At 46.2% G+C, this 25,097-nt stretch overlaps 2 protein-coding genes across 2 annotated transcripts; one reads left to right on the top strand and one right to left on the bottom strand.

Annotated features, from left to right (window-relative positions):
* Window positions 1–1,097: 1,097 nt before the first annotated feature.
* On the bottom strand, window positions 1,098–17,295 carry aars1 (alanyl-tRNA synthetase 1). Its single transcript, XM_068313208.1, has 20 exons — window positions 17,196–17,295; window positions 12,403–12,558; window positions 12,115–12,303; window positions 11,143–11,288; window positions 9,931–10,122; window positions 9,490–9,634; window positions 7,928–8,073; window positions 7,538–7,646; window positions 7,253–7,403; window positions 6,445–6,569; window positions 5,718–5,862; window positions 5,459–5,637; window positions 5,231–5,344; window positions 4,942–5,148; window positions 4,149–4,333; window positions 2,925–3,033; window positions 2,456–2,569; window positions 2,051–2,257; window positions 1,845–1,958; window positions 1,098–1,752 (listed from the first exon to the last, which is right to left on the bottom strand). The coding sequence occupies exons 2-20, from the start codon at window positions 12,544–12,546 to the stop codon at window positions 1,573–1,575; spliced, it is 2,901 nt and encodes a 966-aa protein (XP_068169309.1). The 5' UTR covers window positions 12,547–12,558; window positions 17,196–17,295; the 3' UTR covers window positions 1,098–1,572.
* Window positions 17,296–17,688: 393 nt separating this feature from the next.
* Window positions 17,689–19,853, top strand: exosc6 (exosome component 6). Its single transcript, XM_068313485.1, has 2 exons — window positions 17,689–18,128; window positions 19,195–19,853. The coding sequence occupies exons 1-2, from the start codon at window positions 17,851–17,853 to the stop codon at window positions 19,739–19,741; spliced, it is 825 nt and encodes a 274-aa protein (XP_068169586.1). The 5' UTR covers window positions 17,689–17,850; the 3' UTR covers window positions 19,742–19,853.
* The last annotated feature ends 5,244 nt before the right edge of the window (window positions 19,854–25,097 follow it).

Raw genomic sequence — 25,097 nt, 5'->3', positions numbered from 1 at the left:
CGATTGTGTTTTCATTGGTTCTGATTGTGTTTTGGTTCTGATTGTGTTTTCATTGGTTCCAGTTGTTTTTTTTGGTTCTGATTGTGTTTTGGTTCTGATTGTGTTTTCATTGGTTCCGATTGTGTTTTGGTTCCGATTGTGTTTTCATTGGTTCTGATTATGTTTTCATTGGATCTGATTGTGTTTTCATTGGATCTGATTGTGTTTTCATTGGTTCCGATTGTGTTTTCATTGGTTCTGATTGTGTTTTCATTGGTTCTGATTGTGTTTTGGTTCTGATTGTGTTTTCATTGGTTCTGATTGTGTTTTAATTGGTTCCGATTGTGTTTTCATTGGTTCCGATTGCGTTTTCATTAGTTCTGATTGTGTTTTGGTTCCAATTGTGTTTTCATTGGTTCCGATTGTGTTTTCATTGGTTCTGATTGTGTTTTGGTTCTGATTGTGTTTTCATTGGTTCTGATTGTGTTTTGGTTCCAATTGTGTTTTCATTGGTTCCGATTGTGTTTTGGTTCCAATTGTGTTTTCATTGGTTCCGATTGTGTTTTGGTTCTGATTGTTTTCATTGGTTCCGATTGTGTTTTCATTGGTTCTGATTGTGTTTTGGTTCTGATTGTGTTTTCATTGGTTCTGATTGTGTTTTGGTTCCAATTGTGTTTTCATTGGTTCCGATTGTTTTGGTTCTGATTGTTTTCATTGGTTCCGATTGTGTTTTCATTGGTTCTGATTGTGTTTTGGTTCTGATTGTGTTTTCATTGGTTCTGATTGTGTTTTCGTTCCAATTGTGTTTTCATTGGTTCCGATTGTGTTTTGGTTCCAATTGTGTTTTCATTGGTTCCGATTGTGTTTTGGTTCTGATTGTTTTCATTGGTTCCGATTGTATTTTCATTGGTTCCGATTGTGTTTTCATTAGTTCTGATTGTGTTTTTATTAGTTCTGATTGTGTTTTGGTTCCAATTGTTTTCATTGGTTCCGATTGTGTTTCGGTTCTGATTGTGTTTTAATTGGTTCCGATTGTCTTTTAATCGGTTCCGATTGTCTTTTAATTGGTTCCGATTGCGTTTTGTTGTTCAGAACTTTGACTGAAGAGAACTCTATCAAACAGTCAGACGAGTCAGGCTGAGGTGTTCACTATGATGTTTATTCTGTTCACGCGTGACGCCTCTCACACACGTGAACAGCCACAATGATAGAAGACAAGTTCTAAATTCTGCGTCCAGTTATGGTGAAGCACACAGTATGGGACCACTTTCTATGATTCTACACTTCATTCTACATGAAGGTCATGATGTCAGGAAACAGCTTATTCGAAAAGCAAGGCTATGATTCGGTCCATCAGGAGGCTCCGCCCACCCCCCCCCTAACCGTCTGGACACAAACAGGAAACAGATCCACTACGTTTCAGGGAGTGTTTCCTCTCATTCAGGGACCTTTTCATTATTCTGAGGGTTTTGTTGAGTTTTTATCCAAATCAGAGGAGAGAAGACGTGTCTGCGTCGTGATCAGGACGTTATTGGCGATCAATCACTTTACTCCCATGTTCAGGGGTGAATCCTTACCCCCCCCCTTCTTCTCTCAGTTGTCCCCCAGTTTAAGGCGGGCGAACTCGTTGGCCAGTTGTAGCGCCTCCTGCAGGCAGTGGACGTTCCTGCCGGTGGCCTGAGCTGACATGTCCTTGCCCCCCCCCTTCCCATCCAGCAGTGGACACAGTTCAGACACCCACTCGCTGGCCTTCAGGCCCCGGACGGCCACATCCTGGAGAGAGGGGGGGGTCAGGGTTAACAGATTAACAGTGTGACTGAGACGCCCCAGCGGGCTGACTGAACCAACGAGGGGGGGGGGGTTACCTGTGGGACTTGGCACAAACAGGTGATCTTTCCGGCCTCGGGGTCCACAGTGAAGAGCATGGCGGCGGTCTGGGGGGAGTGTGACTTCAGCAGCTTCAGGGAGTCGTTCAGGGCCTGAGGGGGCGTGGGGGGGCAGGGTGTTCACATGAACAATAACCAACTAGTTTGATCATCATTGATCACAACTCCTAAAATCCCTCCCCCACCTTCGAGGAGGCGCCGGTCTCCATCGCCATGACGAGCAGCGGTTGGTTGGGGCTGCTGCTGATCACCTCGTTGGTCTTCTCCAGGACCCTCTTCTGGATCCCAGCCTTGTGGGCGCGGTCCAGGTCGTCCATCACCTTCTTCAGGCCCTTCAGGGTTTCCCTCATCTCATCCTTCCTCCACTGGGACACCACGGCGGTGCCGATGGTCTGGGGACACGAAGGACACGATGGACACGATACACATGAGACCCGTGAGAGTCAACAGGCCGTTTAAAAATAATAATCACATGTTCATTCATTCCAGTGTAACCACTGGGGTTTGGAGCCTCCTGGGGGGGTGGGGGCTTTGCTCGAGGGCACCTCGGCAGTGCTCATGGACTGACTGTAGGGGAGATGCTGACTTACCTCCGTCATGTCTGCGATCTCCTTCTGAACGTCCTTGTTGGGGGCCGTCTGGTTCTTCACCTTGTCTCCCAATGAGAGCAGAGCCTGCTGGAGGGAGTCAGCCTTCCTCTGGGCCTGGATGTGGGACACACTGGGGTTACAACAGAAGAAAATAGAACAAACAGCAACGACGCTCTAAAAATAGAAGCGGAGGTCCTCCAGGACGACGTCAAAACCTTCATTCATAATCCCACTTCATCCAGGACAGAAGACATCTGGAGATGTTCAGATCTTTGTTCAGAACCAGAAAGAAACCTTCTAGAAAATCCATTAAAGGAGATATCGGCTAATCAGTTTAACTGCCCCGTAGGGGCATTGCCCCAGGGGGGGGACAAGAGCAGCCCTGAGTGTCTCAAGGCTCTGGATGTTGTAGGACTGTCATGGCTGACACGTGTGTGTGTGTGTGTGTGTGTGTGTGAGAGAGACACACCTTCTGGGCCTCTGCTCCTGTCACAGCAACAATCCGGCGGGTTCCCTTAGCGATGGCCTCTTCAGACACGATGACAAAGGGCGTGGCGTGGTAGGAGTTCTGCAGGTGGCTGGGGGGGGCAGAAACACGTGATGGTACCCACCGTCCTAATCTGAGGTTCACTGTCCTAATCTGAGGTTGTCTTTATTTTCTGAAGCTTGAACACATGACTGGTTCTGACTGAAGGGTCAGGGGTCAGGGGTCAACTTTCTCGCAGTTACAACTACAACCAAAGCAGGGCTAAAAGTCGAAATACAGAATTAAGGACATCTTCAAATGTCAACAAGGCAGTCAGAGACTGTAACATCCTGCGACACCCCTGAGTTCAACATTTGACCCTGACCTTCTCTCATAGGTCAGGGTCATTTAATAAAAGACCCAGGATCCAACGTGTACCTGGTGCATTCTGTTTGTCATGTTTCAGAGATGTGTACCTAAAAAAAGAGGTTTCGCCCCCCTGAATGTAACGCCTTTTGTTTCTTCTTTCTATCTGATCCGGTTCCTGAGATGTGTGCAAAAATATCTCAGGATAAAAATGATCTCAGACCATAGATCCAACGTCTGTTCAATGTTGAAAACTATGGAACAAAAAGCACGAGTTAGAGGTACAAAGTGGTAAATCTTCATCTTTCCTTGTGTCTATTTTTGTGATTTGATATGATATGGGGCAGCCCTCTGGGGCAAAAACACAAAGAATAATAATTACACCCTGAAATGTCATTAAAGGTGGGAAATCTAAAACCACCTTCATTTAAAGGGGCAGTATGTTACTCATCATTATGAAAAATAGAAGTAAAAATAAATGTTATGTGTGTGGCATTAATGACCCCGTGTCCAACCTGAACCAACTTCTCTTTAAACTACTGTTCTTAAATCAGCCTGGAGTTTCCCCCACCAACGGCCTGAGCCAGCTGGGATCGATGGAGAGTAGAAGAGGGATGGAAGGATGAACATACGGAGCATCGCAAAGAATCTGACGAAGGTCAAAACGAAGAACAGACAATAGAAACTGGAGAAAGTATGGCTTAAAGTTTTTCTGTTGGTTCTGAGAATGATGTTATTTTTACATGATGAAACACCACACAACTTACTCTGCTCTAAAAACAAAGAGGAGGAAGACCGAACGTCTTTAATCATCTACTAGACACGCTTTGTTCTAAGAAATGAAACGAACTTGTGACTCACGTTCCACCACAGAACTCAATGGAGGTCAGAGAGCCAGCAGTGCTGTCGGGGTCCTCTAGCAGTTTCTCCACAGGCACCCCGATGGACACCACCCTCACTGGGTCGGGGTAGGTCTCATCAAACACGGCACGGAGACCCTGAATAGCTTTGGCTTGAGCCAGTGGGGATTCCAGGGCGTAGACCGTCTGCAGAGAGCACGGAGGGGAGCGCGTCAGACTGACGGTGGAACTACAACATACATGTAACAGTCATGTTACACCACAGGTACCACGAAGCAGACATCCCAGAATGTGTGGACCCTCACATGTAACACGCTACACATCTCATGAATGTGTAATCTGTATCCTCCTCCCCGGGACTGAACGTATGTTATGGATGTTCCACCCAACATGTGTTGCACTGATGATGTCCTATTGTGTTAAACTAATACAGAATCCAATGTCCTACTTCCTTGTGGTGCGTAGGGATACACACACTTCCTGTTTCCTCCTGAGTGTGTGAGCTTTGTGGCCCCCCCCTCTTCCTCTGCTTCTCAAAAACAAATTGTCCGTCATTAATTAATGAACTCCGGATTCATTTCAGCTCAACTCAAGAAGGATTAAGGAAGAAACCAGATTTGCATTTTATTTCTTGTTTTTACCCACATTTGGGACGGCGGTGATCAATAAAGTATATAAGTACACACACTGACATATTTATACTGTTTAACGAGCAGAAGGTAGTGGGATACACTCTACAGGTCAAACACTGAATACATCCAACAGGGCTCGTCCTTCTGACTCCTCCCACTGACCTTGGCGTCTCCTATCAGGGCGCATGCGATCTCCTCGGTGCGCCGCACCTCCCCCGTACTGAGGGCGCCTTTAGCACTGAAGTCAAAGCGCAGGCGGTCTGGGGCGACCAGAGACCCCCTTTGGTCTGCTTCCCCCAAAACCCCCCGCAGGGCAAAGTTGAGTATGTGCGTGGCGGTGTGGTTACTCATGACGGACCTCCGGCGAGCCTGCAGGAAGAACACACCTGAGGGTCAGCGACTCACCTGGTCAGACAGCAAGAGACACCTGTGTCCCGCTGCATCATCTCACCTCGTCTATATGTAAGGTGACTCTGTCTCCGACCCCCAGCGTGCCGTACACCGTCCCCACGTGGAGAACATACCCCCCTCTGACCTGCGTGTTCTTCACCGTGAACTCCATCCGCTGAGGAGAAAGACGAGTGGAGGAACGTCGAGTCTCACACTTCAGCTTTCAAAGGACACCCAATGACTGGGGTCGTTACCCCCTCTACCCATGATGCTCTGCTGTCGCCCTTACATCTCCTGCGCTGTCGTCCTCGTGCAGCATGTAGCCCTCGTCGTACGTCTGCCCCCCCTGCTCGGCGTAGAAGGACGTGCGGTCCAGCAGCACGCCGCACTCCTGACCCGTGGTCACTTCCTGGCAGAAACCGCCATCGTGACGCAGAGCCAGCACCGTGGCTGAGGCCTGCTGGAACTCTGGACACACACACAGGTTAAAGGTCAGAGCACAGACTCACGGGAACAGATAGAACATGACCCCGGGTCGGGTCACCCACCGTACTGTCCGTCTGCGTCTGCAGAGTATCTGTACTTAGGAGAATCGTCTGTGGGAGGAACGTCTCTCCTCCTCAGATCATCGATGGAGTAGATGTCCAGCATGATGTGGTCCTCGTCTCCACTGCCCTTACCCTGGGACCGCAACTACACACACACACACACACACACACACACACACACAGACACACACACAAAAAAACAAAAACATTTTTGTGTAACTAAAACTGTTCTTTAAGATGCTTCGTCCGGAGCGTCACGCGTTCTCTCCCCGGTGAACTTTGTTGTATCATCAGACCAGAGTTCAGTTTACTGAGGGACTAATCTGCTCTATGGAAACTGAGTGCCTCAAAACTAGCGACCCATCTACAAGGAACGTTATTAGGAATTTAAAAGGAACTTTTTTTTTTGTTCCAACTGGTTCAAGAACATAAATTCTTCGGTGGAACGTTAAACTGGTAATGTTATAATACTGGTTCTGTTCGTAAAGGAACCAACTGAAGAAGATGAAGGTTCCCAGCCAACTGAGACATGTGTGGATCAAAAACAACGACTACAGGCAGCACAATCAGACAATTGGTTATTCAAAGGAAAGACGTGAAACTGCTCCAAACTGGGGCAGATGAACACAAGGGATGGGCACGGGCTCGTAACGTCAATGTAAATTCATTTAAAGCAGGTGCAAAACTTGTCATGTGACTAATGTGACCAATGGGAAGGTCTGCTCACCTGAGCAGCCTTCTTCTCCTCCTCGAAGGCCAGCAGGTCCACCGTCAGGCCTTTCTCCTCGGCGATGAGGGACGTCAGGTCCAGAGGGAAGCCGTAGGTGTCGTACAGCAGCCACGCCGTGTCACCTGAAAGACATTTAACACGCAGGAGACGGGTTTGTTTCCACCACTGTCTGACCAACTCACTACTAAAAGGACTTCTTGGTTCATTTAAGGAACCCAAACACTTAAATCCCTTTACTGGTGGCAGCTCTGGATCAAACACAACCAGTATGCAAACTGTACACTTCTCTTTGTGTAAACCTGAAACGTACATTATTTTTCACTTTCAGTTTTCTACTTTGTACCATTTCAAGCTGTTCACTGGACTTGAATTTCAATACAAAAGTATGCATTAGTGGTGCTCTAATGCATACTGTATATAATACATTAGTGGTGCTCTAATGCATACTGTATATAATACATTAGTGGTGCTCTAATGCATACTGTATATAATACATTAGTGGATTATTAGGTCCCACAACCTGGTCGATCAGACATCCTTGCACTAGTATTCATAAATGTTGCACTAATATGACTCTTTTAAATTAGAACGTTATTGCTTCCTGTAATCGTCTTGTGTTAGTTTTCTCTTTGGTCTAGAATGATTGTGTATTTATTGTATAAATGTGAATAACTGTGGGATTAGAAACGAGTTTCCCAAACTAGGATTAAGAAAGTAAATCTACTGATCTAATCCAAGTACAATCTAAGCTCTTTAACATATCATTATATGTTGCAGCTGTTAACACTCTTCTCTAGTCAGTCACCTGGAATGGTCTTGGAATGTTCCAGACTTGAGATCTTCCGATCGAGGATACGGCGCCCCCTGCTGAGAGTTTTCAGGAACTGCACCTCCTCCTCATTGATGATGTCCTTCACCATTTCAGGGTCTCTCCTCAACTCTGGGAAAGCATTACCCTGGAGGTGACAGATGGGATGAGAAGTACGTGAGACATGATTCACACTGCTCATTACCTGGGTGTCAGCACTGAGTACTGTATTAAACAGAGACAGAAGTCAATAAAGAAGTGAGTACAAATCAAAAACGTCACCAGGGAATCAACCACCACGTCCACCAGAGAGGCAAAGAAGCCTTTCTGAGCCCCCAGCTTCTCGTGGGAGTAGCGGACGGCCCGACGCAGGATCCTCCTCAGCACGTAGCTAAAAACACAAACCAGCAGGGACACAGAGCAGGAGGACACGTGAGCACCGCATTCAACAGCTACTGACACACGTGAATAGTCACTGTACTAGTCTGGAAATACTGAGACGTACTCACTCTATGCTGTTCACTAGTGCACCAAGTCACAATTTCACAACAAAGAACAAAAGCTCCGTAGAAACTACCCTATCATCCCACTCTGAATGCTGCTGCTGTGACTGTGAACGTTTCCCCACCGTGGGACAAATAGAGGATTATCTGATCCAACTACACGTCTCACCCTCTCCCAGTGTTGTCAGGCCGACCCCCGTCAGACAGGGCGATGGTGATGGTACGGGCGTGGTCTGCCAGCACCCGGTACGCCATGTCGATACCGTCAACATCCTCAGCACCCACCTTACCCGTGTAAGGCCGAGCCCCCGTGCCCTGAAACAAAGATGTGTTCACGGCGTCAGGACCTGGTGACAGCCACGGCGCCGCCACCACCACCAACTGTAGTGAGTACTCATGTATGTCAGTGTGTCATCAGCATAATAATCATTATTGTTACGCTACTCACAAAAATGTAGGGGTACTTAGGTTTAGGGGGAACGTTATGGACAATGAAAGAGTGATAATATATCACGAACTCAGGGATTTAAATAGAAACACGCAATGAAGAACTCCTGATCTCAATCATTTAGAGAAACAAAGAACAACCAATGCAGTCAGACTGCAACATCCCGCAACACTCCTGAATTCAACATTTTACCCTGACCTACTTCCATAGGTCAAAGATCAAAGCTAGTGCTCTGACCTACTGTCATTGATCAAAGCTCCAACTTTGATCTATGGTCTTACTCACAATGGCCTTCTTCCTCATCTTTCTATCTTATCCCCTTCCTGAGTGTACAAAAGTTGTAATTTGACTTTGTCCTAGTTTTCTCAAGGTCAAGGTCATCCTCTCATCTTCATCCCCTCTGCTGCCTGAGTCATGTGCTTTCTGCTTCATCTTTCTATCCGAGTGGTTGTGAAGATATTTGGCGGACTAACGGACGGATGGACGTTAGTCCGCCAAATATCTTCACAACCACAGACTTTTTTCACTTGGATAGTTTGATCCTTGATTGATGGAGTTATAACCTGGCAAATTAAAAGAATTTATGTTACGACTGTAATGCTTGCAACTTGAATCAGTAATAAATTCAGTTATTTAACATTAAGGAGTAGTTACATTTAGTTACATTACATGAGTTACATTTAGTAGTTACATCTGGCCCTTTGAGGACAGCCGTGATGCTGATGTGGCCCCCAGTGGAGATGAGATTTTAGGTTCATCCTGAAATTTCACCTGAAAGCCAAATAACCCCAACGTTTTGTGAGTAGTTTATGTCTCCATCTCATAAATGCCAAAATAAGGACAGAGGAGTGAAGCTGGATGTCAGAGTTGGTAGTGATCATACATTCACTCCTAAAAATCAACCTCACCCCCCGACCTAAACATCTAAAGTACCTGGATACAAACTTTCAAATATTTTAAGCACAAACTGCTGGTCAGGAGTCAGTGCAGAAAATTACATCATCTCAAAAGGAATGTTTATGCCCAATAGTAATATTACTTTTATCAACGATACATCACAGGTGTTTAAAAACCTAATATGACCTCAGCCAAAAACTTGCGTAGGTTAGTGTATTTGTAGCAGTATCTTAAATTTAAAAATATATAAACAGGTGTGCATCCCCATTAGACCCGTTAAATTCTGCATTAAAATTTACCAGTTTATATTTAGATCTGCGATTACTGAAATGCTGTCATTTGTCTTCACTTCCACTGGTCTATAATAACCTGTGGTATACGAGTACCTTCTGAATGGCGTCAAAGTACGGGACGAAGAGGTCGGTGTCGTAGTTTGACATCTTGTTCTGCAGGACGGACACCAGACGCTCTAGACCCATCCCTGTGTCGATGCTCTTCTTAGGCAGCGGCTTCAGCTCCGTCTCAGACTCTCTGAGGGTAGGACAACAGGCAGATACAGACCGCACTTTTTACTCTAAAGTATAACCTTAATTTAAAAATTGAGTGAAAAGTTTGAATTTGAGTCCAATTTTCCATCTGAAAAGTAACCAGTAGAGTCACAAAAGTATCAAAGTAGTAAATAACACAAAAGCCACACTTCATCCTGATAAACTGGAGGTGAACTTGTGCTTTGGATCATTTGGCAGTGAAAGAGTTACTTCCGTGGGTCTACACACACACACACACACGAACACACCAGCTTCCATCAGTGTGTGTGAGGCCTGCACCTGTTGAACTGGATGAACACCAGGTTCCATATCTCCAGGACGTTGGGATCGTCCATGTTCACCAGGTGAGAGGCGTCTCTGTCTCCAATGCGGTCAAAGTGGATCTCGCTGCAGGGGCCACAGGGGCCCGTGTCCCCCATTTCCCAGAAGTTATCCTTCATGCTGCCGGGCAGGATGCGGGCCTCCTCAATCCTGACAATCACAGATTAGAGATAATCCAGAGCCATTAATCTGCAGCAGGGTACAAGTGTGTACAGTGACAGTCTGGAGGGACAAGATGAACCGAGTCCTGAGAAACACTGAGGTCACAGCTTTACCAGCAGGCTGTGCTGCAAACACAACACACCAACTCACCAGCCTCCATAGAGAAAAACAACGGCTTCACACCACACAAAATGAAAACCATATAGAGCACGTGTGTCAAACTCAAGGCCCAGGGGCCAAATGTGGCCCTCCACATCATCTTATGTGGCCCATGAGAGCAAAAAAGGTCAGAGTGTCTAAAAGTAAACAGGTCAAAAGTGTGCTTTGATCAAAACTACATTTCCCACAATGCAGTTGTTCAGCCCATTTTAACTCTGACTAAACGTAGTGAACAAAGTTAACGTCCTAACTTGTGTCTGATGGTATTTTTCTTTATTGATTGATAGTTTGATCCTTGATTGATGGAGTTCTGTGGGTTTAATAACCTGACAAATGAAAAGGATTCATGTTAGAACAGAGAAACAAACAAACATGTTTTTTCTGTCTAACTGTAATGTTTGGAACTAGAATCAGTCAGAAATTCAGTTATTTAACATTAAGGAGTAGTTACATTTAGTTACATTACACTGAGTTACATTTAGTTACATTAATTAGTTACATTAAGGAGTAGTTACATTTAGTTACATTACACTGAGTTACATTTAGTTACATTTATTAGTTACATTAAGGAGTAGTTACATTTAGTTACATTTATTAGTTACATCTGGCCCTTTGAGGACAGACATCATGCTGATGGGGCCCCCAGTGAAGGTGAGTCTGACCCCCTGACACAGACCATGTGTGCTCTAACAGCTGGTGTTTTCTCCCACATGTATCCACATCACCTGTTCACTGGGACCAGACTTCATGCATGAAGCTGGGCAGAGAGCTGCATCAGAAGCAACATCTCATCACCATGAATGACCATTACTGACTATCAACACTGAGTCCTCTGCAGGTCAGGCTCACCCCAGGTCAATCCAGATCTGTCTGCACTCCAGGTCTGGCTCCAGGCCGGCATCAGTGTTACCCCCAAAGTATGTGACGTACAGACGCTCAATGGCAATCCCAAACTCCTGGGTCAGCAGCTCCAACGCCATCTTACAAGCCAGGTGCTGCACAGAGAGGTCAGCAGAGATCAAGCCAATAAAAAATATTGTTGATCAGTCTGGATCAATCAGTCTTAATTTATAGCAAAACGTTTAAAAAAATGTACAGTAATGTGCAAAATCAAGAGGCTGGTTATTTGCACACGTTTCTAACAGTGTGCCCACTATATATGCATATTTAATGCATATATATGAAGGCAGTGGCAGTGTTTACTGCCAGAACGTTTCTGTAGTGCATCTGATTGTGTGCATCGTGTGACGCTGTGTGTGACGCTGTGTGGTCTACTCCACTTCATGTTAGCTGCAAGTCTTTTTTTTCCTCTGTAATCACGTCAGTATGCTGCAAAGTACTTCAAATTATTTTCACAATAGCAGATTAGGTTGTGCTGAACTAATCAGTCAATATTATCTTATTCCAGATATACGGTTATAGTCATACAAGTTGGCTAATAAGTAACAGCACAGAAATGCCAAAATAGGTGTGAGGTCATTCTAAAACATCGTCCGAGTTTCCCACTTAAGAACACTGATGTTTATGAAGGACAAAAATCCACTCAATTTCTCCGATGCTTTTCTCAACATATCTGGGATCTCTTTTCACACTTGTTCTAGTGATGAGTAAATACATTTAAAAAATGTTGATATGTTTGTCTTTCCAGAGAAATAATATCCATCTCAAATACGAATGAATGGGCACCTAAAGCAAAAATATTTTCCAGACAATACAATTATTTAAGCATTTATTTTTCTATTTGATTATTCCTGACAATTCAACAGTTTCACCATCAATGCCCATTTTTAATTTAAAGGTGACAAAACTGACAGGTTTTACCTTAAAGTAGTCCCCAAAGGACCAGGACCCCAGCATCTCGAAGAAGGTGTGATGGTAGACGTCTTTACCCACGTCATCCAGGTCATTGTGTTTCCCCCCAGCACGGATACATTTCTGGGTGTTGGCGGCACGATGGAGCTTGGCCATCGGGTGGGACGGGTCGATGGTGTTGAGAAAGATGGGCTTGAACTGGGAACAGCCGTTAGAATGAAATGAGCCTTCCACTGAAGAATGTCCAATTCAGAAACGACTCATAGCAGAGGTTACAGACACGTGTGCGTAGCATACCTGGTTCATACCAGCATTGGCAAAGAGCAGCGTGGGGTCATCCAGCGGGATGGTAGATGACGAATGGACATACGTGTGTTCATGCCGACGGAAGTAATCGATGAATTTCTCACGGATTTCAGCTGCATTCAAAGAGGAATCCATTCCAGATCCGCTCTGCCCCCCAGGAGACAAATGATGCACACAAGGATAAATGGGAGAACTCACTCAGACGCTTCTATTGTAAATCAGTTTCATGTTCATTTAAAACAAGTAGGATCCTTCTGTGTTTGAATGACGGCTGTGTTCCACAAAGAAGGAAAGGCTTCTAGTAAACACGACCTCTCTCAGGTGATTGACTCAGAAACTCTACCGTATTTATCCACACAAGAAGTTCTCATTACACTTCAAACACATGCACAACTACACACACACACACACACACACACACACACACACACACACACACACACACACAGACACACACGGCCTTTATACTGATAATGTGAAGGGCATCCACATAGTGGTGCTTTGGGGCCATTTGGGTGTTCGCTGCCTTGCTCAATGACATGTAGGCAGTGTCCAGGAGGTGAACCACAGTTCATTTAACCTCAAGAAAGAAATGCATCCATGCAGTAAAGCAAAGTCTTTTCTTTATTAACTTTTGGTTGTTTTATATTCCAGAAAACACTCATTGTCACTTGGTTTTCCTCCAACTTTTGCATCTTTTCCGGAGGCACGGTGATAATGTCAGACTAACTCCTTTCACTGCAGCGTGTGAAACCAGCAGACTTCGTGTTGCCGTTTGGTCGATTTTAATAAGGCAGAATCACGCAGGTGACTCTCGTGACGAGAAACTCGTGCAAGATCAAAATATAATGGTGATTTCCGGGCTTGAGAAATGGATAAATTGTGAATATTTTTTTTGAATGGAAGTGCATTTTTTTCCAATATTATATTACGGAAAAAGCTAGCATCGATTTTTTTTTAATTGTAAGTATTTAAAGCTTGCGTCCCAGGGACGCACATTGTCTGATGATCATGTGTCCCTGTCAAAAATAGTGCGTCCAGGACGCAAAGACACGTGCAAACGAGAACACTGGTGAACTGACACTTCCAATCCAATGGATTGAAACCTCATCCAAAAGAAGACAGGAGTGAGTTGCAGGAAAACAATGGGTTGTTGTTTTCCTGTCACAGCATGACATTTGAATCTCAGAACATTTGAACATTGAGCATCAGACATGATGTTCCAGCAAACTGAAACTGGCTCAGGAATCCAGGAGAGCAGGTTAAGCCGTTGGTGCTGGAGGCGCTGCTTAACACTGACCACATTTTGACGTAAAATGTTTTTTTTTTTGTTAAAATCAGTAGAATCACAATTTAATCGGACAAAGTAGTAACTTTTAACAAACAGGCATTCATTTTTCTGAACACAGACGTTCATTGGTCATTGGTACAGCCTGGTTCATCCAGTGGGACGTTGCCAGATAGGTTTATATGAACAGCATGCCATCAATGAGACGATCAGCATACAGGAGATTTGGTTTCAGCTGCGTTTCTGAGTTGATAAATTGAAACCTAAATCCATCTGAGCTACAGAGTACACTCACCAGGCTTTCCTGAATTCAAGGTTCCATCACAACACTGGGCCTGTTTCACAAAGCAGGTTTAGTGGAAACCCTGGATATCTTAACCCTGAAATTAGGGAAACCCTGGATTTCCAGTTTCACAAAGGGAGGTAACTTAACCCAGAGTCTCAGGAGTAACCCTGACCTGTTTCAAGAAGCGAAGTAATTGAACCTCTGCATCTGATACCGCAGTAACAGCCTCTCTGGAGCTAACCTGATTGGGAGCAGGTTTTATTTCCATAACCCAGAGTTTCCTCTGACTCCGCCCCCATTTCAAAGCCGGACACACCATGTCATTTCCTGGTTCTGTCGGACGGACAGTTTTACCGTAGTTTGGTTTGCTCATTGAAAAGACACAGTCTATATTCAATGTAGGAGATGCTCAGTGCGCCTCGCTTCAAAAAACGGTTTTTACCCCAATTTGTCAATTTCCCTGCAAATAAACCAATCAGAATCATCAAGGAGGAGTTCCACAGGATTGCAGGTGAAGGATCCAAATGACATCTACTTATTTTTCGAACATGTTAATACAACAGGTTTCATACCTTCATCACATTTACATCAACATCTGAAAAATAAAGGGCTGACGGCTAGAATCAATTAAGCTTGTGAAATATCTGTCCCTTGCTGAAACCTCACACTTGAATTAGTAACTTTAATTTCTTTTAGGAGCTCCCATTGTAACTGGCTGTCATAGACGGTACCCACATTCCCATCAGGTATCCTTCACGCAATGAAGCTGATGATGTGAACACGAAGTTTATTCACAGCATGTTCAGGTACATGTAGATTAACTACTGATTCAACACGTTAAAGACTGCATCATGGATAAATTAACATCTGTCCAGGTCATGCGTGATGCTGCAGACCACATTTCTATTGTGGAGGCAAACTGGGTCAGTTCGTGACTCACAAATGTAAGGTGAGTCTCACCTGAACAACAGACTGATACGGTCAACTTCATAAAGGTGTGCAATAACTCCCTTGTCTATGCCCTTTAATCTACTTTAATGTATCCCAATACATCACTGGAGACTTTGATGGCTTTTATCTGGAGGACAATGGCAACCGAGGCTGCTGACCCCTTACACTGACCCAGGCCCCCCACAGAACTTCAACTGGGCTCACTGAGCCTGGGTGGAGATGACCACAGGCCTGCTGAAAGCCTGTTTCCAGTGCCTACAACACCTCAGGAGGATTCTTGAGACGGCTTGTGACATAATTGTGTTGTTCTTCATATATGGCCTTTTTTAGAGGTGGACAACACACGTGTGTCATGTAACTAAAACATACAGAAAGTACAACTAGTTACAGTAGTTTAAACCTAGTTAGTTTAAACCGAGTTAGTTTAAACCTAGTTAAAAAACTATTTAGTTTACAACCCAGTTAATAATACTAATTTAACATGAACAGTGTAAATATAAAAAGTGTAAAAATAAACTGTAAATAAAAACAGTGTAAATATAAACAGGTATGCAGTTACGATGTCTGCCCACAAAGAGGCGTGGTTTAGACAGACATTTACACACACTGGTGGACAGCTCTGAGGCAGAAACAGGCAGAAACAGAAACAGACCACACCCTCTACTTTACGGCATACCTGTCCAGGTAAGCAGCAGATGTGTGTGTTTTAGCTGATGTCACAACTGAACTGAAATCATGACATAACACTCTCTGAAATCACAGAGCTGGTCGCTGAATCGTGAGAAACCCCGGCATTGCTTGCTACAGTAAATTCAACCACGTGTCCTAAGTTAAAGTGTCTTCTAGTCTCAGTAAACTACCAGTAAACACTGAGTAATATTTAGTCTGACTGTATCTTCAGAGTGAATGAAGTTTTCAATGGTTGAATCTCACATTCATTCCTGCATAAAGTAGGACAGAAATAAAGAGAGTTCAGCTCCAGCTGCTGGCTTTAGGGGGTTTTTGGAGGGAAACTGAACACAAGATTTTGTCCTCAGAATGCAGGAAAACAACCCCATTTTCTAAAACATTTCCTGGGGGAGGCCCCCTGGACTCCCCCAGGGGGGGTTGCCCCCCCCCCCCCCATGAGCTTCGGTTGTCTGCGCGCTGCGCCACTGTCGTGGACACAGAATGTGGCTTTTTGTGGCTTGCTCAATTCTTATACACTGAGCCACAGTGGCTTAGTAATACTAGCTCCTGGTGCAAGCCCAGCATATTGTTCGGTTCCTGAGTGTACAAAAGTTGAAATTTGACCTTGACCTAGTTTTCTCAAGGTGAAGGTTATCATCTCATTTTCATCCCTTTGCTGCCTGAGTCATGTGCTTTTGGTTTCATCGTTCCATCTGAATGGTTGTGAAGATATTTGGTGACTAACGGACGGACGATTACAATTACAATACATCACCGCTTTGAAGAGGGATGTAATAAAAATTGATAGCTTTGCTCTCACATACTGCTGGTGATGGTCACACGCGCGCACCATTTTTAAAAAAAAAGATTTTGCTGCAAGACTGAAACGAGCATTGATCTCATAAAAAGTTGTTGGTGTTAAATTACGAGAAAACATGAAGACAATCGGAAAAAGAAGAGAATAGTTTGGACAGATTCCTTAGTGTTGGACACCTTCAGCTGCTGTAACATCATGTAACGATGCCTTCAACATACTTGAGGTTACACACAGGTAACCTCAAGTGTGTGTGTGTGTGTGTGTGTGTGTGTGTGTGTGTGTGTGTGTGTGTGTGTGTGTGTGTGTGTGTGTGTGTGTGTGTGTGTGTGTGTGTGTGTGTCCCTACGGGGCCCCGAGGCCCCATCAGAGGCAGCACCGGTCCATGAGCGGAGGAAGCGACGCCGCCGCTGCCGGCTGCTCTCTGGGGTTAGCCCGGACCGTAAACAGCCGCTGTCCCACTCATGACAACCAAACCACCGGGTTGGCAACCCGTTGCAGAGGGGTGATGGGATGGAAATTGTAGCACCTGAGACTAGCGCACTAAAAGAAAACCTCATGAAACGGGACGCAGCGGGAAAACCTCTGTAACGGACAGTGAGCCAGAAACAACCCGGAGGCTCCAGACACGACCACCCGGCTGGACACCGGCGCTAGCCAGCGGAACCTTAGCCACACAGCTGTACACTGTCTGACGGACACTTTGGGTTATTTAACTGAATGGTAATATTTACCATATGTAGTCGGAAAACACTTGAATTAATACAGATACTTACAGTAATCGTTGTTCTGTCAAAACGAATCAGTGACGGCTCCTGGCGCTCTGCGGTGGCCCACACGCTGCTAGACTGGAACGACTCGGAAGAAAGCTCCGTGGCAGTGGACACGCCCATGGCAACCGCCCATTGGTCCGTACGCCCAAGCGTTAAGCAAACGTCGATTGCTATTGGATAATCCTCCTGTCAGTCTCAGCCGAGCCCACCACATCAGCGGTCCGGTCCTGCATAGCTTGGCTGATGCAATGTGACGGCACCGGTGTAGATGTATTTTGCTGAATTACTTATATAAAATTAGTCGTTCAATTGTTGTTAGATGACAAGCTTAATGTTTTATTAATATTAATTAATATTAATTAATTAAAAAAATTTTTTGCCTGATTATTCGGGTGCGGCCCAGGAATAAAGATGTGCACATTTGTGATATTTTTATTTGGGGATTTGAAATTATGTTTGAATTCTGAAATAACAGGCTTGTTAAACTGTAATTATAAACTGTAATACAGACACTTGGGAATACATAATGACGTGTATTTACTTTAGGTGCCACACGGCAGCAGGAACATTTCTGCGTTACACTGTTTCCGGGGACGCCTTTCACGACCGGACGGGCTCACGCACTTCCTACTTCCTGTGACTGTACCGCGGCTTCACCATGCCGACCGAGACCAAACGTCTCCGCGGTCCGGAGGTGTCCCAGAGCCCGTCTCTGTTTCTGTGTAAACCGGCGGCCGCTGCGGCTCCTCTCCCCCGCAGGGCGGACGGCCGGCAGCGGGACCAGGTGGACGTCCGGCCCGTCTTCATCCGGTGCGGCCTGCTGAGCCAGGCTAAAGGCTCCGCGTACATCGAAGCCGGCAACACGAAGCTCATCAGCAGCGTGAATGGACCGCGAGAGACGGAGCGCAAAGACGAGACCGACATGAAATGCGGAAGGTCTGTTGGTGCCCAATTTAAGAACAAGGGAGATGTGAAGAGTTGTGGCGACTACAGAGGAATAAAGCTGATGAGCCATACAATGAAGTTATGGGAGAGAGTAGTGGAAGCTAGACTAAGGGCAGAAGTGAACATTTGTGAGCAGCAGTATGGTTTCATGCCAAAACAGAGTACTACAGATGCAGTATTTGCTTTGAGGATGTTGATAGAGAAGTACAGAGAAGGCCAGAGGGAGCTGCATTGTGTTTTTGTAGATCTGGAGAAAGCTGATGACAGGGTGTCCAGAGAGGAACTGTGGTATTGTATGAGGAAGTCTGGAGTGGCAGAGAAGTACGTTAGAGCGGTGCAGGACATGTATGAGGACTGTCAGACAGTGGTGAGGTGTGTGTAGGTGTGACAGAGGAGTTCAAGGTGGAGGTGGGACTGCATCAGGGATCAGCTCTGAGCCCCTTCTTGTTGCTATGGTGATGGACAGGCTGACAGACGAGGTTAGACAGGAATCTCCATGGACTATGATGTTTGCAGATGACATTGTGATCTGCAGTGAGAGCAGGGAACAGGTGGAGGAGAAGCTAGAGAGGTGGAGGTTTGTCCTGGAAAGGAGAGGAATGAAGGTTAGCCGCAGTAAGACAGAGTACATGTGTGTGAATGAGAGGGACCCAAGTGGAAGAGTGAGGCTACAGGGAGAAGAGATCAAGAAGGTGGAGGATTTTAAGTACTTAGGGTCAACAGTCCAGAGCAATGGAGAGTGTGGAAAAGAGGTGAAGAAGCGTGTCCAGGCAGGATGGAACGGGTGGAGGAAAGTGTCAGGTGTGATGTGTGATAGAAGAGTTTCAGCTAAAATGAAAGGAAAGGTGTACAAAACTGTGGTGAGACCAGCGATGTTGTTTGGTCTAGAGACAGTGTCCCTGAGGAAAAGACAGGAGACAGAGCTGGAGGTAGCAGAGATGAAGATGCTGAGGTTCTCTCTGGGAGTGAGGTTTGCCTTCACATTACTCATGTGTCTGGATGCATGTTGATGCTTCGGTGTGAGTGATTCTTTAAATAATACTCTCTCTTTCTCCAGGCTGACCACAGACATGCGTTTTGCTCCATTTTCCTGTCCAGAGAGGGGTTCCTGGATTCAGGGGAACCAGGACAAGGATCTGTCTCTGATGCTGCATGAGAGTCTCCAGCCAGCCGTGTGCCTCCACAAATACCCTCGGTCTCAGATTGAGGTGAACGTGATGGTGTTAGAGGACAGTGGTTCGGTTCTGGCCCACGCCATCACGTGTGCTTCACTCGCTCTCGCTGACGCAGGGATTGAAATGTACGATCTGGTGATTGGTTGTTCCATTCGTCAGAACGGTGTCTCTTACGTGGTCGACCCCTTGTACACGGAGGAAACGGGCTGCAGCTCAGTCAGCGGGGAGAACCAGGGTGGGGTGACGGTGGCGTTCCTCCCCAGCCTGAATCAGATCTCTGGGCTGCAGTCAAACGGAGAGCTGACGGAGGACACTCTGACCGCTGGGGTCCGGACCTGCACTGAAGGCTGCTACAAACTCTATCCCGTCATCCAGCAGGCCATTGCCAGGGCGGTGCGCAGGGTGGCCCCTCCCCCACCCGAAAGCTGAGAAGCTCACTGATCACGTGATCATGTTGTAATTTACAGCTTGTGTTCTTTTTGTTAAGATGCCTGATCTTTTGTTTCGTATTAAAACTAATGTGACTGTTTCCGTTTCATTACCTACCATTGTTTCCTTACATTGATAACACTGATGGTTGAGTCTGACATAAACTGTAATCAGCCTGTTTGATGAATCCATCTGATTTAAACATCAGGGTTAATTAATAGAAGAACACAGTGCTGCTGTACAACATATATTAATACTTCAGATGGTTTTGACCCCCTGATTTAAACCAGTCCAGTGAGTTTCTGTTCTGCAAATTATGTCATTTGCTGCTTGAATTAATGTGTAATCTAGTATATTTTGTTTAGCAAAATACATGAATACAATACAGTAATCTCTCGCTTGTTTGCACTTCTAGATGTGCGGCTTCTATTGGCTGACAGCTCCTGGAAGGGAGCTACGTTCCGTGACTCACCAAAGTGCTTAGATGGATAGATACTTTAGAAAGTTTATTAATCCCGGAGGAAATTGTATATATCCACTGCTCAGGCATTACATTACGAATAATACTGGATAAACACCAGGAGAAAAAGAAACACTGACATCACAGGACATACCACAAGACATACATTACACTAACAGACACATGCAGCACTAACAGGACTTATATACTAAACTATAACCAAAATATAAACAGTATAAAATTAAATATAAACAGTATAAAATTTAAAAAAATATTACAGTATTAAAATATAAACAGTATAAAAATGAATTAAAATATAAAACAGTATAAAACTATTAAAAAAAAAAAATATATATATATATATATATATATATATATAATGTCCCTCTCACCCTTGTGGGGTGGTATCTGTGTGTCCTCCTCAAGCTCGGGTCCTCTACCAGAGGCCTGGGAGTCTGAGGGTTCTGTCAGTATCTTAGCTGTTCCTAGGACTGCGCTCTTCTGGACTGAGGTTTCAGATGTTGTTCCAGGAATCTGCTGGAGCCACTCTTCCAGTTTGGGGGTCACTGCCCCAAGTGCTCCTACTACCACGGGGACCACATTAACCTTGACCTTCCACATCTGTTCCAGATGTTCTTTCAACCCTTGATATTTCTCAATCTTTTCGTGTTCCTTCTTCCTGATGTTGGCATCAGCTGGAATCGCCACATCTATCACCACTGCTCTCTTCTGCTCTTTGTCCATCACCACAATGTCCGGTTTGTTAGCCAGCAGCTGTTTGTCGGTCTGGAAGCTGAAGTCCCACAGGATCTTAGCCTTGTCGTTCTCAACCACCTTCGGTGGTATGTCCCATTGGGATTTGGGTACTTCTAGTCCATACCGGGTACAGATGTTCCTGTACACTATCACAGCTACTTGGTTGTGCCTTTCCATGTATGCTGAGCTCACAAGCATCTTAAACCCTGCTACCACATGCTGGACTGACTCTGGGGCTTCTTTACATAGCCTGCACCTTGGGTCAGATCTACTGTGGTAGATATTGGCCTCTATTGCCCTTGTACTTAGGGCCTGTTCTTGTGCTGCTATGATCAGTGCCTCTGTGCTGTCTGTCAGTCCAGCTTTATTCAGCCATTGGTAGGTCTTCTTGATATCAGCCACTTCCTCTATCTGACGGTGGTACATGCCGTGTAGGGGCTTGTCCCTCCATGTTGTCTCCTCCTCCTCCTCCTCTTCCTCCTCAGGTTTCTGCTGTCTAAGACATTCACTGAGCAGTTCATCTGTTGGGGCCATCTTCCTGATGTACTCTTGGATTTTTGATGTCTCATCCTGGACAGTGGCCCTGATGCTCACTAGTCCTCACCCTCCCTCTTTCTGCTTAGTGTACAGCCTCAGGATGCTGGACTTGGGGTGAAACCCTCCATGCATGGTGAGGAGCTTTCTAGTCTTGATGTCTGTGGCTTCTATCTCCTCCTTTGGCCAGCTTATGATCCCAGCGGGGTATCTGATGACAGGCAGTGCATACATGTTGATGGCTCGGACCTTGTTCTTACCATTCAGCTGACTTCTCAGGACTTGCCTTACTCTCTGGAGGTATTTGGCTGTGGATGACTTCCTTGCGGCCTCCTCATGGTTGCCATTAGCCTGTGGGATTCCAAGGTATTTGTAGCTGTCCTTGATGTCTTCTATCCTGCCCCCTGGTAAGTTGACCCCTATATATATATATATATGTGTGTGTGTGTGTGTGTGTGTGTGTGTGTGTGTGTGTGTGTGTGTGTGTGTGTGTGTGTGTGTGTATATATATATATATATATATAGGGGTTTTATATATATATATATATATATATATATAAACAGTATTAAATTAAATCCATTCAACCCTGTGCTGACCTCGCCACCTCCCCCCTGCTCCTCCTGAGAGAGTCATTGTACCCCCTGATGGCACGGGGCACGAAGGAGGACCTCAGCCTCTCTGTGGAGGCGCTGTGTGACAGCAGTCTGCCGCTGAAGGTGCTTCTCTGCTGGGAGAAGGTGGTGTGTAGGGGGGGGGGGGGGGGCTTGTGTTGTTCATGATGGCCTTAATTTTAGACATGGTCCTGCTCTCCAGAAGCATATCCACAGGGTCCAGGCTCAGCCCGACCACTGAGCCCGCTCTGCGGATGAGTCTGTTCAGACGGTCCATATCTCTTTTCCTGGCCCCCCCACCCCAACACACAATAGCGTATGACAGCACACTGGAGACTACGGACTGATAGAACATGAAAAGGAGCTTAGGACAGATGTTGAAGGAGGCCAGCCTCCTTAGGAAGTACATCCTGCTCTGCCCCTTCTTGTACACACAGTCCGAGTTGAGTGACCAGTCCAGTCTGCTGTCTAGCTGCAGTCCCAGGTACTGATAGTTTCCTACCACCTCCACCTCACTGCCTTTGATGATCACCGGCTGTGGAGAGGGAGGTTCCCGCCGGAAATCCAGAACCATCTCCTTTGTCTTGGAGACGTTGAGCTGGAGCTGGTTCTGTTGGCACCACTCCACGAAGTCAGCCACCAATGCCCTGTACCCCCCCTCATCACCCTCCCGGATACATGCCACTATCGCGGTGTCATCGGAGTACTTCTGTATGTGGCATGTATCCGAGTTGTGCTTGAAGTCTGATGTGTAGAGGGTGAAGAGAATGGGGGATAGAACGGTCCCCTGTGGCGCCCCCGTGCTGCTGGTCACCATAGAAGACAAACAGTCCCCCATACGGACGTACTGGGGTCTGTCCGTTAGGTAGTCCGTAATCCAGCTCACGAGGTAGGGGTCCACAGCCATGGAGGTCAGTTTATCCTGCAGGAGCCTGGGCTGGATGGTGTTGAAGGCACTCGAAAAGTCGAAGAAGAGCACTCTGACGGCACAGCCCCCGGCGTCCAGGTAGGAGAGTATGCGGTGGAGGAGGTACAAGACAGCGTCGTCAACCCCAACCTTGGCCTGATAGGCAAACTGGAGAGGGTCCATAGCACCCTGCACCTGTGGACGCATGAGCTCCAGGACCAGTCGCTCTAGGGTCTTCATTACGTGGGAGGTAAGAGCGACCGGTCGGTGGTCGTTGAGCTCAGTAGGGCGTCCTTTCTTGGGTACTGGGACAATGCAGGAGGTCTTCCACAGTGACGGGACCCTCCCCAGCCGCAGACTGAGGTTGAACAATTGTTGCAGGGGGTCCCCCAGTTCCGAAGCACAGGCTCGGAGGAGTCTTGGGGAAACCTTATCTGGTCCAGCCGCCTTGTAGGGACGGAGCATCCTCAGCGTTGTCGTCACCAGGTCTGCAGTGATGACTGTCTCCGTCGTGGTGGGAGCAGGAGGTTGTGGCGAGGTTGGAAGTCCAGTGGTTGAGGTGGGGCCGTAGAGCTCCGCAGTTCTTGGAGTGGGCTTGGGAGAAGTGGCAGGGGTTGAAGGAGAGGAAGCACAGGAGGAGGGAGCATAAGTGGAGCGGTTTGCAGGACCGGAAGAGGCCTGGAACGAGGAGCCGGGAGTGGTGGGGGAGCTGAACCGATTGAAAAAGCTGTTTAGTTCATTCGCTCGTTCAATATTCCCCTCCACAGTGCTGCGCCCTTTCCCGTGCTTCACGGTATCACAGGTAGAAGGTGGTTCAATATCAGTATGGGGAGGGTTCAGAAACGTTTAAATTACCGTAAATAATAAGATAGTTTGTCTTTAAGTGTGATTACTGAGTTTCATTCTCTGTTAACTCGACCAATAGTAACTGAGGAACTTGGTAAGACATTTAGTGTTCAGTGGGCAAAAAATTGTTGGTGCTTCTGAGCAGAGCCCCAGCCCGGCCCACACTGGTTCCTACTCACACCTGAGCAGCAACAGTATTACAGATGCAAGCAAGACAGTATTTACTGTCCATCACTGTTTTGCAGCGCTCTAAAAAGTGAGTCAGTTTCGTTGAAAGTGTCCTCCAGTGCCGTGAGGAGGAAGAAGGTTGCTGTTTCTGACAGCCTCCGATCGTACCCTACTGCCATCATCAGCATGTCATCCAATGTGGGGATTTTACATCACAGGAAATAACACACGCATCCTTATTTTCAAATGAGCTGCTTGGTGGATGTTGGGTCTAAATCTCGAACACTCACTCAAAAACTGTTCTAAGCTAGACCAGGGTCATCAGACAAAGGCACCCAGAGAGGTTTTGAAGTTTTACCAGCTGCAGCAGGGAGAGACACAGAAGAGATGCACTTGACTTAGTGCAATTCGAAGTAGACTCTGGGTAGACTCTGTCCCACCCGGCTGCTTTCTTTTATTAAAAAATGGATAGAGCAGGGTTAGATGAAGACGCGTGCAGGTGCCGTAACAGCTTCGATCACATGTCGGGAGTTAACCTGTGGTTATCTATGTTGGAACATTCTAATCGTCATCAAGGTTGTAGCTGTCTGCAGTAGGTGATTAACCGGAACAGGATGTGCTTGTCAGTACATTGGGTGCAGCACTTCTAAGGTAGATTATGACACTTTAGAAACACACATATGCTTCATTTGAATTTTAGCTTATCTTACATTTCCCTCCTGTTGTGGGTTTCTAAACATCAAACACAACTTGTCTCGAAAGCTTTTTATCGTGTCATCATGGGAGAAACTTTTACATACAGGTGGCCAACCCAGGGAGGGCCGAAAAACCCTAAGCAATCTGGAATGGGAACATGGAGAAATGCACAGTTAGGGACAATTCCCCTCCTACCCTCCGCATGGAGCGGCAGTCTCATGACCTGGATGACCTGTGGGAAAAGGGTGAGCCTGACCGAAGGTGCCACAATCGCTTAAGTTGCGATGGGTGCTTGGTGGTGGCTATACCACGCAGCAGGGGACCAGGCGGGTGCCTGCTCCCCCGACGAGGGAGAGAGTCCTTTAGACAGAGGATAG

The sequence above is a fragment of the Antennarius striatus genome, chromosome 4, assembly GCF_040054535.1.
Source record: "Antennarius striatus isolate MH-2024 chromosome 4, ASM4005453v1, whole genome shotgun sequence".
NCBI classification, from domain to species: domain Eukaryota; kingdom Metazoa; phylum Chordata; class Actinopteri; order Lophiiformes; family Antennariidae; genus Antennarius; species Antennarius striatus.
Note: the sequence above shows the minus strand (reverse complement) of the source record. Positions and strands in the feature narration are given on the sequence as shown.

Coding starts and splice junctions, on each gene's coding strand:
- aars1 (XM_068313208.1), bottom strand. CDS start 12,546: ATGGATTCCTCTTTGAATGCAGCTGAAATCCGTGAGAAATTCATCGAT. Junction 6,570..7,252: donor ACATTCCAAGACCATTCCAG/GTGACTGACTAG, acceptor AATGTCTTTCAG/GTGACACGGCGTGGCTGCTG. Junction 5,345..5,458: donor AGGACGACAGCGCAGGAGAT/GTAAGGGCGACA, acceptor CTTTCTCCTCAG/CGGATGGAGTTCACGGTGAA.
- exosc6 (XM_068313485.1), top strand. CDS start 17,851: ATGCCGACCGAGACCAAACGTCTCCGCGGTCCGGAGGTGTCCCAGAGC. Junction 18,129..19,194: donor ACCGACATGAAATGCGGAAG/GTCTGTTGGTGC, acceptor CTCTTTCTCCAG/GCTGACCACAGACATGCGTT.